Source organism: Zosterops lateralis, assembly GCF_965231275.1.
Source record: "Zosterops lateralis genome assembly, chromosome: 1".
NCBI lineage: Eukaryota > Metazoa > Chordata > Aves > Passeriformes > Zosteropidae > Zosterops > Zosterops lateralis.
Window position 1 is genome coordinate 26,074,863 of NC_139762.1, and position 17,100 is coordinate 26,091,962.

The 17,100-nt window shown below is 41.4% G+C and overlaps 1 protein-coding gene across 7 annotated transcripts in view; it reads left to right on the forward strand.

Moving 5' to 3' along the window:
* Positions 1 to 17,100, forward strand: part of DYNC1I1 (dynein cytoplasmic 1 intermediate chain 1) — a 211,567-nt gene that overhangs the window by 147,818 nt on the left and 46,649 nt on the right. For all 7 annotated transcript variants that reach the window (XM_083878320.1, XM_083878319.1, XM_083878323.1 and 4 more), the window contains 3 exons: positions 9,051 to 9,197; positions 13,343 to 13,456; positions 16,285 to 16,418. In XM_083878320.1, the coding sequence (XP_083734446.1) occupies positions 9,051 to 9,197; positions 13,343 to 13,456; positions 16,285 to 16,418 (395 nt within the window). The remainder of the gene's footprint in view (positions 1 to 9,050; positions 9,198 to 13,342; positions 13,457 to 16,284; positions 16,419 to 17,100) is intronic.

Consider the following 17,100-nt stretch of genomic DNA (forward strand, 5'->3'; position numbering starts at 1 on the left):
ACCTACTGGTGTCCTTTCCTCACAGAATGGAGGTAATTTGCTTTCAGAATGCCTGAATTTAAAAATTGCTTGTTTAGGAAAGCACTTACCAATTTGCTCGGCTGTGAGCAGGCTTTTGAGTCATTAAAATAATGGAGAACTTAGAATTAATTACAATTAAGTTCATGGACTTCTGAGAAATTATGGACTTAAGTAAGTTCTTTACTCATCTGGGGCTTTAAAGTGTTCTTAGTTCAATATGTTCAATCTTCTAACTGACTCGGTTCTCATGGCCTTTGCATTTCTTGTGGGGGTTTGGACTCAGTGCTACACTTGAGATTTATCTGTGCCTCTTACAAATAGCTGTGACTACTACAGCCAGCTTCACAGGCTGAGTTGTAGATAATTGTTCTTGCAGCATCTGTACTGGTTTCTAATTCATCTGTGGCTTCACATAGTTTGGTTGATCAAATGCATTGGTTTGAGAATCTGCTGCCATAGAAACCACAAAACCATCACCACAGGATGAAAATAACTTGTGTTTCTATTCCTGTTCTCCAGATCTGGAATTTGCTGGTTTTGTGGGCTCTCTAAAGCCTGACTCTGGTATTTCCAGAACTTGCCATCAAGTGATTATCTGTTGTACTTTCACTGTGAGGAAAAGAGTCCAGGACACCAAAATCCCAGCCTAACCTCAATCTCTGGGGGATCTCTTCTTCTCTTGCATAGTGTTAAATGGGAAGACCTCTGGATAGGGACTCAAGCCTCACTCCTGAGGCCTGGTCCTGGTTCCAGCAGGAAGGAGATTCTGCCTGGATAAGTGTGCAGCATTAAGAAGCTTAAGTCTTGATACAATTGGCTGAGGCACTTTATGAGCATGAGGCTGACTGCCAAGTCTACACCTATGTTTTATATCAGATAATACCAGAGAAATAATATGCAGAAGTAATTCAGGAAGAGTGACCAGAATTCCTGGATTGGTCTCTCACAGCCAGGTTCATCAGGTAATTGCTAGACAGAAGTTGCTTCACCTTCAGAGATTTTTTTAGGAGTTGGCTAATCTCAATACTTACAGAAGGCTTTGGTTTGCATGATGTTTTGAGTATACCTCTCTAGATCTGATTTCATTTGCAGTGCTTAACATAAGATGCTTATCTGGCATTTCTAACCATTGCACCAAGTAAATTTTTCAGATAATGCTATTATTTGCTTAATTCTAGAGGCCTTTATCAGACTGAGATGTTTTAGTAGGGATTTTGTTACAAACCCATCATAATAAAGTAGTCTCTGTGCCACAAAACTTGCAGCTGTAGTTAGCAGTGGTGGCAGGCAGTGACACCAAGACCCTACAGGTACAGCAGCTCTGGTCCAGAAGTCTGGCTGATGCTGAGCTGAAACCAGTGAGCCCTGCTGCATGCAAGCTGTGTGCCAGACTGCCATCTCAGGCTGACACCTACCATCTGCTCCAAATTGTGGTCAGCCTGTGGAATGAGCGGGGACGGCAGAAGGTCTCTGTGCTCCACTCACAGACACGTGCCCTCAGGCTCCAGGTCTGAAAGGGTGGTGTAGCCCCATCACTTCAAGCTTGTCAATAATTTAGTCAAAAAAATTAAGAGTGCTCATGAATAACTGTAGAGTATCATGACCTAAATAAAATGGACAAACCAAGGAAGTGCTTGCTTCTCCAACATGCAGGCACATGCACATTAATTGTTTGACCCTGAGATCTGATAAACAGCCAGATCCTAATCAGAGAAAACAAATATATTTGGGTACTTAGCATCTCAGTAGTTGGGTGGAAAGAAAACCTTATTTTGATGTGCTGTTGTTGTGAAATTACTCCTTATTTCTTCAGGCTTTAATCAACACATTGTCAGTCTAACAAAGACTGTATGATGCTCAGCAAAGACTGTTAGTCTCAGGCTTGCATGTGTGTGCAGTAATTCAGGGTTACTGAATCGATTGCTGGTCATGGATAAAGGTATGCAGGATCTCCCTGTATTAAATTTGAGAAATATCAGAATTATCTGCATTTGTAATACAGCAAGCAGTTTTGCTGCTTTTCTGAGTCACCATGACACTGCTGAATTAATAATAACAGCAAATGCACTTTGCAGGAGGGCTGAAGTGTAGATTCCCTTTTGCAAAGGCAGCTTGTGGACTTTTTCCTGATTATTTTTCTGTTGTAGTTACATGGGCTGAACCTGCAGTTACAGAGATGAAAGCAGAAAGCTCCAGCTTTCTGCTCTATTTAAAATGAAGTCATAAGGCTGGATATTGCCTTTCTGCACATTTGGGCAGAGTGCTCCAATTCTACTGCAATACTCAGATGTCAGCACTGAGGTTAGATGTCAGAGCTACCTACCCTGTAAACTCAGCTAAGAAAGGCTGCTTTTCCTGACATACTCTTTTCCTTATTTTTAAGGACTTAGTACTTTTTCAATAAAAATAAATTTAATTTGTGGCTGCATTTCAGCTCCATTGGTTAGATGGTATAAGTGGAGCAATACCAGCTTTGGATTTAGAGCGGTCGTGTGGCTGAGTCTCTCTGTGCAGCTTTCATGTGGTCTGGTGAGACATTCTTAGAATCCCCAAACATTTTTGAAGATCCTAAACTGGAGACATTCACAATTCTTCCCTCCCTTTCTATCATTAATCCTTCATGTTTTAACAAGCACTGAAGTTAATACAGCCTACACTCTTTCCTGTCACACTGGGCCCACTCCCTCCTTTCTTTCTCTGGAATAAAGCAATCTGTTCTTTCCCATCCATACTCCTGTAAATCAAAGGGCTAGATGTCGACACACACCATAACCAAGTATAAACTTCCTTTTTTTAATTAAACAGAGTTGTGACATTTGGTTTGAAGAAGTGTTTGTTTGGCTTTATTTATTTTTTTTAATATGTGAAGGATGTCAACTGCTTTTATTTTATTTTTAGTAGAGATGAATTTTGTATGATACTGCAAATAATCTCTAGCACAAAATCTTTCAGATGTTATTTCACAGTTTAATAGGAAGACAGTTGGAGGGGAGCAGTACAGAAGTCTTGGAATTTGAAGCTTTTAGAATTAAGAGGTTACCTCTTTGATTAAGGTTTTTGTACACATAAATCATGTTTTAACTTCCTTCTCAAATTTAATTTCAAAACCAGCTGTAATTCTGTTGCTATTCTCTCTGCTGTTTTCTTATTGCTACTAATTATACTTAGACAGTTATATGAAACATAGAAATATCCAAATTCACAATAGCAGGTACTAAAAATAAACAGGACTCTTGGAAGGAACACAGGCTCTATTTCAGTGTACAATACCAGGTATCTCAGTAGCCAGAGAGCAAAGTCACCCTAAAGTTGCTTCTTTCAAAATATCTCGCACTTTTTGTGGTGCAAAACCATAGGAAGGTTCTTAAACCAGAAAAAGTGTTCAGATCTAATACTGCTACTTTCCGTGATTATTCTTAGTCCATGACCAGTCACAATAAAAGGGCTTTATTTAATAATTCAGTTGCTGTTTTATTTCTAGATGATGGTTTTAATCCACATTTGCAATTAAAGTATGACATCCCTATGATATCAGGGGCCAGATATATGTGTGTATAGCAATGCAGGAACGAAATGGTCTCCTGATTGCCTAGTCAGAAAAAGGCTGGGCAGCTCTCAGAGGGACTGTGAGTGCTTAGACTCTGTAAATGCTGCTCTTGATGAGCAGGACTGAAAACAAAAGGTATGAGTAAGTTGCATGTGTACTTCTGGCCTTTCTCTTTATTTATTTATTCCTCAGGAGGGCAGACATAAGTGATCCGTGGTTCAGTCCCTGTTCTTCGGTTCCTACGGATGAAGGACTTTGAGTATGGCACTTTTTCATGGTTTTAGCTAAGGAACAGTACCACAGCTTTGTCCATTTGCTTTCAGTCCCTCAAGCATGGAAAAGGATCTGCCACTTCAGCTAGAGGACCAACCATGTCTTGGGGGCATCAAGCACAGCATCACCAGCTGGGCAAGGGAGGGGATTGTCCTGCTCTGCTCTGCACTGGGGCAGCCTCACCTTGAATATTGTGTGCAGCTTTGGGTGCCACAATATAAAAAAAGATACTAAACTGTTAGAGAATGTCCAAAGGAGGGCAACAAAGGTGGTGAAGGGCCTTGAGGGAAAGCTGTGTGAGGAGTGCCTGAGGTCACTTTGTCTGTTCAGCCTGGAGGAGACTGAGGGGAGACCTCACTGTAGTTACAACTTCCTTATGAGGGGTAGAGGGGGGACAGGTACTGATCTCTGTCAGACCAGCAACAGGACTCAAGGAAACTGCATCAGGATTGATTTATGTTGGATATCAGGAGAAAGTTTTTCACTCAGAGGGTGGTTGAGCACTGGAACAAGCTGCCCCAGATAAGTATTACAGCACCAAGCCTGACAGAGTTCAAGAAATATTTGGATAAGGCTCTCATCACATGATGATTCTTAATGGGTCCTATACAGGAGTTGGACTCGATGATCCTGATAGGTCCCTTCCAACTCAGCATATTCTATGATTCTATGATCTCAACTGAAGTTTATTTCATTACCCACAGTTGTCTGTGTCAGAGTGACCCACAGCAGCATGCCACTTATGGTAGTGCTTTTTCACACGCATGTGCTCAGCTAGAAAATCCACCAGGAGCTTCCTGAGAGCCTGCTGCAATATAACCTGGTCTTCTGGAGCCTAGAAATCCCTGTGAACTCCTTGGATTGCTTCTTCCCACTGACAAAGTATTGTTTTTGAGATACATCTGGTGTCAGGCGTAGGCATATGGCACCAGTATGGCAATGCTGGCTCTGGGGGTGGTTTCCTGCAGAAGAAGTCTGGCTGAAGGCGGTAGTCACTGCCTATTGAGAGTTATTATTATTTAGCACCCAGGTCTGTGTGAACTTGTTTGACTGGTGGCTGGGCAGAGTGCCATCTGAGCGTATGGACATGAGCAGAGACAGCCGAGTCTCCAGGGCCTTACACACATCAGATGTGGGTACTGAGGTCAGGCTTCTCAGTAGGGAGAAGCTAAATGACTGTCTGTCCCAAGCACGTGTACCTGTGGTTGACGGGATATGCCATCATTAATCCAAATCTGGGCTGTATTAAGCTTCTAAAATAAAAAACAGCTTTGCCAGCCACTTGAAGAGAGCTGGGGCCTGTTTGGATCAGTGCATTAATGGGGAGGGAGGGAGGGAGGGAGGAAAGGGGCAGGAAGGCAGAGGTGGCTCCACAGTGCTCTTCCCCATGGGCTGAGGTGAGCTGACCCTCCCCACCTGGCAGGGGGCAAAGGCTGCTGCCTTCCTCCCCACAACTGCAGACCTCTCCAAGGGCTGGACAACACTTCTGTTTGTGAGGCCCAGCCCTCTCTTTGCTGTAACATGATTTGTTTCTTAATTATGTTTTCAGCATAGTTCTTGCAGAAGCTGGGAGCAGAAGCTTTAGAATTTGAGAACCATGATCACCTGTTTTTCCAGGCAAAATCACCAGGTTTAGCAGCCTGAGCTCTCTCTTATGCTTGGGCAGTGCTCCCACATGGAACTAACTGAGGTTTGTTCCTCTGGCCCTTGGAGATATCTGCTCACCTCTGCAGAGGGGCAGAGCATGCCCAGGGGATGAGGCAGCAGCACCAGTATTGTGGCCCCACTAAGAGTACAACATCTGGGTGGAAGATCACCATGCAAGGAGCACCAGAAATACTTTAGTAAGGCCACTGAGAAAGCTAAGGAGAGAGAAAAAGCAAAAGCCAGTAGGCTGTATTTGCATAGGGGGACAAGACACCTGAGCATTAAGCTGAAGTAAATACTGAAGTGATTCACTGCACAGTGCAATTCAGAGAAACTGGAGATGACCAGACACTGCAATTTTTTGCCTGTCTCCTGTGGGTCCCAAACAGTTGCTCAGACAGATGCTTTGTGGCACCCATAAAAATGTAATGCTGAGAATCTCCTAGCCTTAAATGCTGCTTTTCTACTGTGAACACTAAACTCCCCATGGAATTGCCTTCTGACATGATTCCTCCTACATTTATTTATGTGCTGTTGCCATATACTGTGAAGCTAGCTGCTTTTGTCCTCTGCAACAGGCGGCTAAGTACCTACAGTATGAAATATCTCTAAATGAAAAACTGGGAAGCTTTACCATTGCTGTTGGAAAGTGCTGTGAGATTTCCCTGGAAGGGTGTGGTAGCAGTGCAACCAAGGATATGCTGTTATTTTAAAAACCTGACCATGTGCTGGTTCCTCCCCCTTTGAAGTCAGTGGCAAAGCTGTTTCAGAGGAGCAAGACTACTTGAACAGGCAAACAAGAGGCAGCCTGGGGGCAGAAGAGGCTTAGAGGGAATGGCTTCTGCTGCTGTCCTTGAGCACAGAGCTGTTCAGACAGACTGGAGACCTGTCAGCCACTCTCTCCCATTAAGACTACGAAATGAATGCTTTTCAAGTTGTTAAATGAATGGGCTTGATCTTACAGCCCTTACTCATCTGAGTACTGCCATTAATTTTAAGAAAATAATCACCAAATTAAGTGCTATGGAATGGAGTCCCTAAGTTGTTAAATTCTAATATTTGACAGAATTTTTTATTGGATAGAAAAATAATGCTGACATAAATTAAAAGGATGTGAACATTTCACCTTTTGAAGACTGCAGGCTGCTTTGGAGCGAGGTGTAAAACTAGAAGCAGTGTAGAGAGCTCAAGCCTGTGTCATGTCTGTAGGTTATTTTTGAACTTTATGAAAAACACATTTTAGCATTTTATATCCTGACCATTCAACTGTATTCTGGCATTCTAAATGCAAAAACATGCTAACCATGAAAGCAGAACTTTTAAAAATACACTGTCCACTTGGCTTCTTTGCCCTGCTTCAGAGTCTCCCAAGTTTGTTTGGGACAAACTTGGGAACTTTGTTGTGGAATGACTGTTTGAATTGGGGTTTCTTAAAATACATGTGGAGCCTTGTAGCTGCTGTGGGGTGTACACAGTGGTGGAGCTGTACTATTTTAAAATCATCTGGCTATTTCACTTCATGTAAGAATATCTGTCAGCTTAGTTATAAGGAATGAGAAGGGTTGATTAGAACAACTCAAGAAGCCATTAAACAAAGAGATAAAATGTAGAACATGTGCTGTAGGGTCGTTTTAATTATAAAGTGGGGGGAGATCTGTGGAAACTGGATGGCAGCTGCAGTGTAGCTGAGTTTTAAACCTCTCTTAATAGTACCTACATCCTGTTCCTTAGGGGTGGAGTTTCTTTCCTGTAAAGCTAGGTCCTTTGGAAATGGTGTTTGGAAGCAACCTCTCATTGCTGTGACTGACCATAATGGAATTGCTGAATTGAAGCACTTAGATATGGACTAAAATAGGCATTTATGTACACTAGTCATTAGGTGCTAGACTATATAACATCAGAGAAATGTATGCAGAAGCGTTAGTCAAGAGAGGAAGGTATAATGATGTCAAGTGAACAGCTGTGAGGATCCAGAGAAAGTGGGGAAGAAAAAAAGTAATGGCAGCTTTTTTCATTGTCTTGATTGTCTTATTAGGTAAAAAAACCCAGTATTAAATATACTGCTGTATGCTATATATCTATTAACTTCACTTAGCATAAATCTGGCTTTAAACAATTGATATCAGACAGCCACATGAATTGAATGAATGAATGAATGAATGAATTGAATTAATGAAACAGTAAAAACTGTTTAAACTTCCCATTTTGAATTATTTTTATTAATCTAGTTATAGGCATCAAGAGTTAGCATAAATAATTCTAGCCCTATCAGAAGGGGTTTCAAGTCTCTTGTGAGTTCAAATCAGTCTTTTGCCACTAGAAATCATCATGAGGAGCAGTAAGAAAAGGAGGCAACAGGTCTGCCCCTGTCAAAGGTTTTACAACCCCATCCACTTCTCCCAGAGACAGGGCCATTACCTAGGTAGACACTGAGTCTAGTTCAGCTCGGCAGCTCCAGTGTTCCTAATTCAACAAAGTTTATGTAAATGTCTGCCATGGTCTTCATGCAAATGAAATATGGTAATTTAGTTAACCCTTTGTCATTGAGTAAAGTGTGTTCCCAGATAGGAATACCAGCACTTCAAAATATCCATTCATTAAAATATTTAAAAAAACTTGCATAAAACAAAGACATAACATCCAGGACCAATTATGTAGAAATGGGAAATAATTGTTTAAGAAGAGCATGGAAGACATGCTTCCATGGAAGGAAGTTACTGCTTCTGCTCTTGGCTGTAGCTCGGAAGTCAGGGATTCCTTCCCTTGAGGACTTCAGCTGTCAAATGTATTTTAAAGACATTGAAAAGTGGTAGTTGGGTTAGATAACAATCTCCATACTGGCTTGTGGGGAACTCTACCAGGTAGCCAAGGTACCGATCACACCAGTCTGGCTCCTAAGCATCCCCAGGTAAAGAAAATATACAAAGATAACTAGCTGCCATTAGGATGAAGAAAAACTCAGTTCTGCCTAAACAGTGTAAAGTAGAGTGAGGTTCCCTTTGTTCTTAGAAGACCTTGGTAGTAGAGGAATCAGTCTTTAATCGAGCAATGAGACACAGCTTGTCAGCTGATCCTCTCAAGAGAGCACACCTTGAGGTGAACTTTGGAGGGTCTTGCACAGACTTGCCTCAAGCTGCCTGAGATAAAAGTTAGAGGAGAAACAGGATAAGAGTTTCTCCCATCCCTGATGGGATATCATGGGCCAGGATGCCATTCTCTGTTCTGTTGGCATCTCATTAGTTTAAGTTCTCACTTCTGGAAATAAAATTAAGCACTTTATCATCACTGTCAAGGAGACGTTATCTCAGGTTTTTAGCATCATGCTCAGACGCATCCTATATTTTCCCTAGGACCAATGGAACAACACATTTTAAGGTCAAAGTTAGTTTTTTGCATGTGTCCTGTTGGCTTTAGTAGCATTACTGGTGTGCAAGGAGTATGAATAAAGTTCATACAGTGATTCCTAAAATACAAAATGCTAGTTACAGTATGCTTCCCTAGGGAGAGAATTGAAGATGGCTGACCATTGTAACCCCTCTCTTCTCTACCTCTTTTCCTCCAGTCCTCCGTGATGTCAGTCTGTTTTGCCCGCTTTCACCCGAACCTGGTCGTTGGTGGGACATACTCTGGCCAAATTGTCCTGTGGGATAATCGCAGTCACAGGCGCACTCCCGTTCAGAGAACTCCCTTATCTGCTGCTGCTCACACGGTAAGAATAAAAATCACCTCCTCTTTTCCTTAGAGGAAATGGTCAGCAGGGAAAGGCAGCTGCCTAGTTGTGTTTACAATGCTAGTTGCCACACAGATGAAAACAGAAGTGTGGCCCTTGAAGGGAAAAAAGTAGATATGAGGTATGAACGTCCACCTCTTGTAAATGCTTAATCATCACACATTGTACAGTCAAGTCAAGACATTATTCCCCTTTCCAAGGAAGAAGGCAGGATTCAGTACAACACTTGAGTGAGGCACCTATGTGCCAGCACAGTGGCACTGTAATTTTTGTCCCCATTGTAAAGAGAGCCAGACCACTGTGGAGGCTGTATGTCTCTCAGTCCAATGTAGCAGCAATGAGTTTGAATCACTGTTGTTGTCTTGGTGTACACAAATTTTCCCTTTGAAACAGATTAGGCACCTATGAGGGTCTCACAGTGAATTCCTATAAGTAGACACTGGTGCCATTGGAAAGAGTGGGGCAATTTGCTTCTGTTTCCTAATGGAGCAATATGCAAATCCCTACCATGGTCATCTCCTCCAGACAGGGCCACAGGGCCAACTTGGCACACTGAGGGAGAGTTTGTTTCAGTAGAATGATGCAGGAGAGCATTTTGCTGAAACACACAGGTACTTGCAGATAATTAATGATGGTGGAAGTGGACTCTAGTGATGTCGGGAAGATAAATGGGCAGAACAGTAAGACAAAATGCCTGAGAAAGAAGAGACTCTCTGTGATACAAGGATGATGTCTGTGATAGGACAGTCTCTTACCCCACAAGGAACTCCTGTTGTGCTGGAGGAAGAGACAAGCCTGGGTTGCCTGCTAAACTGTCCTCACTCTGCTATGGCACTGACATCCAGTCCACCCTGCACAAACATCTCGTGCATTCTTGATGGAAGATGGAGTAGCTCATCCAGGGAGTGGGTGTAGGGCAATTCCTGAGTGGAAAGTAGAAAGGAGAAGAAAAATGCAAAAGTATGATATAAGAGTGCAGAAAAACACAGACTTTCTGTAACATAAGGAACTGAACTCGACAAAGCACTCTGAGAGATAAGATAATAATCTTGTTCTAGCAGAATGAAGGATCAGACAAAGTGATAGCACTTTTGCAGCTCCAGCTTTTACAGTTCTGTGAGTTTAATGTTTGGAATTTGCAGATCAAGGTTCAGCTTTCACTTGACTGTGACAATATAATTCCTGGAGTTAAAAAACAACTCCAGAAGCCATGCCATGTGAATTACTGCTAAAGACTCAGTGTGGGACCAGTATTATGATTGTGATTCTCTTATATTAAAAATTACAGGTGTGCACAGACATGCTTAGTGGGCCAGGCAGTACAAATATTGTTCCGTAAATTTCCACTATCACGAATGTTGATGTAATTATCTAATGATCTGTGCCATGGGTTGCAACTTCAACATTGCTTTTCATTTCCCTAATGTTTTTGCTCATTTTGTTGCCAGTAATGTTGTTCAATCTGCATGAAAAGAAACAGTCTCTCCTGGAAGTGCAATTTAGAGATGTAGCAGACCAGAAAACTAGTGGCAGGAAGCTGACTGTCACTGAAAATTGAACAACTGGGACTCAAAATCTAGTGGAAAAGCAAAGATTAATGGGAAGTAATTTGTTTACACGCAAAAATCATTTAAGGCAAAATTGTACCTCCTGGAATTATATATTAAAGCAGTTTTATTATTGCAATAGAACAATATGTAATGTTTTGCCTTTGAAAAATATAAATAAATTACTTTCAGTTGTGGATGGGCACTTTATGTGCTGTCGTGGATTGGTATAAGTAAGTGTTTACACAGTCTAACATGAGGAAGCATGATGTTTTAAGGAGTACTCAGATTTTACAATAAGAGTTGCTTATTTTATATTCATACATAGGAATTACTTACATAAATTGTAAATGAAGTCTTGGTTGCAAAAGGCTGGCTTGAATCTCTGCTGCCAAGAAAAAGAAATTAAATTAAGACAACACTGCATTAGTGATGTTACTTTCTGTACTGCTAGATACGTGAGCTGAATAGTCTTTTTTTTAATTTGAACTCTTGCTGTATGTGAAAAAAAGGATTTTTCTCTTTTCTTTCTCTTGCTTTTGTTTATTTGAAACAGATAGATCATGTTGTTTTCCCTGACTTAAACCTTCCTGAAATTTAGTATCACTGATTACTGCCTGGAATCACCAGGAAAGAGAATTCTACCCACAGCTTACTCACTAATTTCCTTTCACACCCACCACACATCTGCACTTGGGACAACAGGAAATTTTAATTAAGACAAAACCTTTTTGCATGATGATTTCATTTCCAAGATAAATAAAAGCAATCTGGCAGCAACCCTTTGAAAGGAAGGAGCCTGTTTAGACTTTCTGTTACATACAGTTGGTTGTCCTTTTTGTCTGCTTTCCTTACATCTTTTCATTTCTGCCATGAGTTTTATTGTGCATGAAATTGATGGCTGGTAGCCCTGATTAGAGCCAGGCCTGACATACTGAGGTGCTGCTGGAAAGACATGGCTCACTCTTTCCCCCCCACTAAATATTCTAGATATTCCACTGCTTGCTGTAGCTTCCTCCCACCCACTCTGTCTGTTTGGACTACTGGAGGTCGAAAGCCCATGACAAAAATAGGTTTGCACTTATTTCACACATCAGTATGCAGTAATCGCATTTAGCACTGGGGATATTAGCTGACACTAAGCAGCAAGAAGGTCCATGATATGAAGGTAATAGTGAGAGACACATGTGAGGGACCAATTAGGTCCCTGATGATCTGGGAGAAACCAGGTACCTGGCAATCTTGAGAGGAAGAAAAAAATTGGCATCAAAAGGAACTTGTGACTTACTGGTGTGTACAGGTTGCCTCCAAGCACAAGTTACTATTTCAGCAGCAATGGCTTTGTCCATCTCAGTGTGGGCACAAACGCTCTTTGTACAGGAGCTGCACCTTTTGCTCTTGGAGAGGGGACATTTACTGGGCCCACTCAGGTATCAAAGCTGAGCATGAGCCAGAGCTCTGAGGATTTCTGCCATTCCCCACTGACTGGGTAGGTGACCTGCAGCTGGATCTTGACGTAAGTGGCAGTTCTGCCATTCCTTTCTGCAGGACCAAATGCTACATTCCTAACACTATGGAATTGGCTTAGAAGCTCCCTAGGGACCTCTTGTAAGCTGGTCCTATTTTTCTTTAATTAAGCAAAGTATTAGAGAAAAATGTTTTTTCTTTCTGGAGATGCAGGTCTTCTATTTATTGGCAAATGCAGCAGAGAAATTAAATTTTTCTTTGCTTGACTTTTGTATATGTCTAACCCTTAATTTCACACTATCACTTGTACTGGTCAAAGGAAGTTAAATCTTATTGTTCAGTCTGACTGATTTTTCACTCTGGAGATTGCTGAACTTTGACCCATCCCTCATATGTCACTATCAGATATCAGATGACAGTTTGGGCTCAAAATGTTACCAGGCTCCTTGGAAAAGGAATAGGCCAAGTTTCATTATGCATACTAACTGGAATTCAGTCTCCATGGAATGACTGTACTATGGTGAACCAGGTGTAACACCCTAAATTTAGTCACTCCCCACTTAAAATGACAGATTTTAAAAGGTGTATTGGCCAATGCTGAAGAACATTGATGGGCTTGTTCATGTTCTTCAACTGGAGTTCATTTGCAAATATTTAGCATGCAAGCCAAATTCTGACAGAGTTCAAGTTTTATGCAGCTGTTTTCTTCAATAAAGTTTTCATTTTGATTCCGTTTGGACACTTTTCCTCTTTCTGCTGGTTATTTTCAGTGTCAAAAGCCATCAGTAGAATGATACATGTCCCTGTGGGTGAAATATCATCCGCATAATTCGGTATTTTCACAGCATTACTCAGCTGGGCTGTTTTATTACAAGGAAAATGAAACTTTGAAAACATTTCCACCTCCATAACGTACTTCTTAAAATTTAAATGAAAAAGAAACACAAAAACCCAAACAAAACAATTCCTATCTGGCAAAAGCTGAGTCTTATATTTTCCAGGCATTGTGTGACTACTTAATCATTCTTTAAAATAACATATGAGACATTAGAAATTTGTTTGTGAAGACATAAGAATGACTCTCTGACTTCCAGTGTTCTGTGTTTTCAGCATCCTGTGTATTGTGTGAACGTAGTTGGAACACAGAATGCACACAATCTTATTACTGTCTCTACGGATGGCAAAATGTGCTCCTGGAGCCTGGACATGCTCTCAACTCCACAGGTGGGTTTGTTTTCACCTACACAGGGGGGAAGAACTGCCTTTGGTACAGCAGGATACCTGTGTAGTGGAACACACTCCTAAAAGCCAAAATCTCACATCCTATACAAACTAAAAACCAATGGATGCACTTGAAAGAGAAAAGCTTGCTTCCAGCAGTCTCTGCTAAGAGCCAAACCCCATTTCCTTTACCACAAATCATGTAATTATTGTAATACGTTAATACATAGGTCAGTTTCAAGTGAAAATGAAATAGTCCATTTTAAAGCATGGTAATTACAGAAGTCGCCTGTGGTATAAATTGCCCTTATTCCACAGCATTGTTTAACAAATATAGACTAGATTGCACTGCTGCTGAACACACCCTAGGCACTGCAGGTTTCCAAGGCACACAGTCAGAAACTCAGAAACTCAGAAACTTACTTTGCTGGCAGCTTTCAGTAGCCAAAGGAACAAACAATGCAAATCAAAAGTTTTAGAATTAATTCTCCCCCTCTGAAATGTTTGCTACTATTGTCTATCGCCCCCCTCCTCTCCTTTGTATCAGAAATGAAAGGAAACACAGGAAAATTGCCCAAACCACTAGTGATTATAATAATGGAAACTAAACAAAGAATCCAATGCTAAAAAAGGTGTATAGAAAGCATCTTTTAAGTGTTATCTTCTGAAGAAGTACATTTTCTATTCCAACACATCACTCATTTTTATACACAATTTCTTAGAAAAAAAATTTAATATCATTTTTACTAAGCATCATGGGATCTGATCTTGTTTCAAAATGCTGCATAGAAACTCCCAGTAATGATTCCATTAATCATGCACTAATGTGCGATTACTATTGAATTATTTGCTTTTCAGTGTTGACACAAGAGGTGGGACTCCTCTATCCTAACCTCAGTCATCTAAAAGTTGATGTGTCAAGTCTAAGTTAGAAATTTTCTGTACAGTTGAGGTAGAGAGAGGCTGGTACTTCTGGAGCATGACTCGTCCCATCCAAGTGTGAAAAGCCATTTCAGATACCCACCCTGTGACATGGAACTATCCTATCTTAGGGTGGAAGAGGGTTCTGGAAGTCATCACAGCTACTCCTCTACTCAAAGTGAGGCCAATTTCAAAATTCCACCATGTTGGTTCTGTAAGGCAACAGTGCGGGGCTGGTAGTTGTGCCCTGGGACTGCAAGAAATCAACACTCTTCTGCAGTAGAAATGGAAACATTTAAATTGGCCCAGGCATCTATATTCAGGCACCCTAATCCCTTCCACAGTTTCTCACCTAAACATCAAGAGGATAAATCCCACCTCTGCATATTACTGGTATACTAAAGTTTGAAGCACAGATCTGTGAACATCTGAGTTCCAGTATCTCATCACTCAAATGGAATTTCCCTGCTCCAAAACTGGCTCTCAACAAGGATGGGAACACACCCCACATTACACTGAAGTTTGGCACATGGCTCATGGTGATCTAGAAAAGAAAGGCACAGGACTTGACGTCAAGCTGCATGCCGTAGCTTTAAACTGGGAGGAGTAAAGTGTTGCTGATGTGTGTCAGCCTGAAACTTTCCAAGGACACAACTCCAGAGCACTTGTGTACAGTCATGGTGTGGGCGCTGGGAGCAGAGGGTCCACCACAGTCTATGGTCATGTCTCTGCAGAGACACTAAATTATGATCTCACCCCAGAAGATTTTAACAAAAATATATGATCTCTCTCCCATATTAACAGGGAGAGAGATCAGATATTATTTCTCTCTCACACTCACATTTTTACAGAAATATGGGGTGGTCTCCCAATGCATTTTCCATGCCTTGTTTTGCCTTTATAATAGAACCAAATTTCTTTCAAAGGAAAGTGTAAACCAAGCAGAAGTATTTCTCTGTGGATTTGCATTGTTCTCCTCTCACAGGGATACCCACTTTCTTTACAGCAAAAAAGCCCTTTTGAGAAAAACCCTACAGGCTTTAGCCCTAGAGGAACAGCAGCATAGACTTTTTAAACATAGAGAACATAACCACTTAAATAGCTAAAAAATGAAAATTATGAAATCATTCAGGCCTTTTGTGGATTCTTGGGTTACACCATTTAGGCTGAAAAACTAAAAATTGTGCAAAATCTGCTCACAGCATACACATCTTGCAACAGCCACAAACTTGCATGGTGATTGTATTTGCAATTGCAAAAATGAGCATGCTGATTTACTTTAAAATATAGCTACCAAATGAAAACAGAAAACATTCCTTCTGGTTTGTTGTTTGATGGTGGAGTCTAGAGGGAGTGTTTATGGTTACCTCAGAAAATCCCTGAAAAGCAATGCTTAGAATGGTGGTAGTGACAGGACCCCAACTTTTAAATTTTGTTCTGCAAAGGGACAAATGACACAGTGCAATAAATGCCTCACATGCACACGATATTACGTGTGCTTCCTGACAACTGATTTCCAGAATGTAAATAGAAGGGTATTGCATGATTTATTAAAGCCTGAGGCTGGCAAATGTAACCATTAAGGTATTATCTTTAGTTTCTGCCCCATTAGATTTTAAATTCTCACCTGTCATCACTGACTGATTTAAGATGATGCAGAAAAGACCAGTGCCTTCCTGCCAGTCTCATATGTGTGACAGACAGCATTGGGGATGGCAGGAGCATCCTGGTTTGTGACATTGCATCTTCTCACAATGTCTTATGTAGAAACCAAAGTCCTGTGACTGAGTCAAATGATTTCATCTTCCTCTCCTGCTACCCCATGTAATATTTAGAAATCAGTTATAAAAAACCTAACCCAGACTAACAAAAGGAGGATCCCAGCATAATAACAAAACCTGTTTTGGTAGGAGAGCATGGAGCTGGTATTCAATAAGTCCAAGCCAGTGGCGGTCACAGGAATGGCTTTCCCGACTGGAGATGTCAATAACTTTGTCGTTGGCAGTGAAGAGGGAACAGTCTACACAGCCTGTCGTCATGGAAGGTGAAGTTCAGCATTTTGTACTTATAAAATATTGCGTACCTGTGTTGATGAGAGACAGCCAAGTGTGTGTGGAGAGTGTTCAGTGTTTGTTTCTCTTGGATCAACAATGTCTGTACTGCTCCTGTGACCAGCACAGGAGCTGCCCAACTTTGTGCTACAGCCTGTTATACTGGGACAGTTACCCCAGGCTCCCTGGGTAGTTGGTGGGCAGCAATAATTACTCTTAGGTTGACTTTGTTTACCTTTTCCAGTCACGTGCCTGAAGAGAAGATGACTGGGCCCTCTGAAATGCCTCTTTCTCACCCATGAGATGAGATCAGATGAAGATTTACACAGCTGTATACAGATTTATACACCTAACTGAGATGCAGGTGTCTATGTCTGTGCAGGTCAAATGAGACACTCCTGTTGCAGGGTAATCAGGCCTAAACAGTATCAGATGGTAATCTGTTTTATTTTTTACCATTCTCAGCTCCATCTTCAGTCTCCACAGGGACAAATCAGAGAAAAGCCACCATGGGCCTGGTTCCTTTAATAAGAAGGATGCAGCCACAGTGTGCCACGTGGGTTCTAGAGAATCCTGTGCTCTCACACACAGTGGTCATGCATAACATGACCCAGCCTGTAGTTTGATACTGCAAGTTCCTTGTTTTGCACCCTGCAAACCTACAGGATGCTAGTG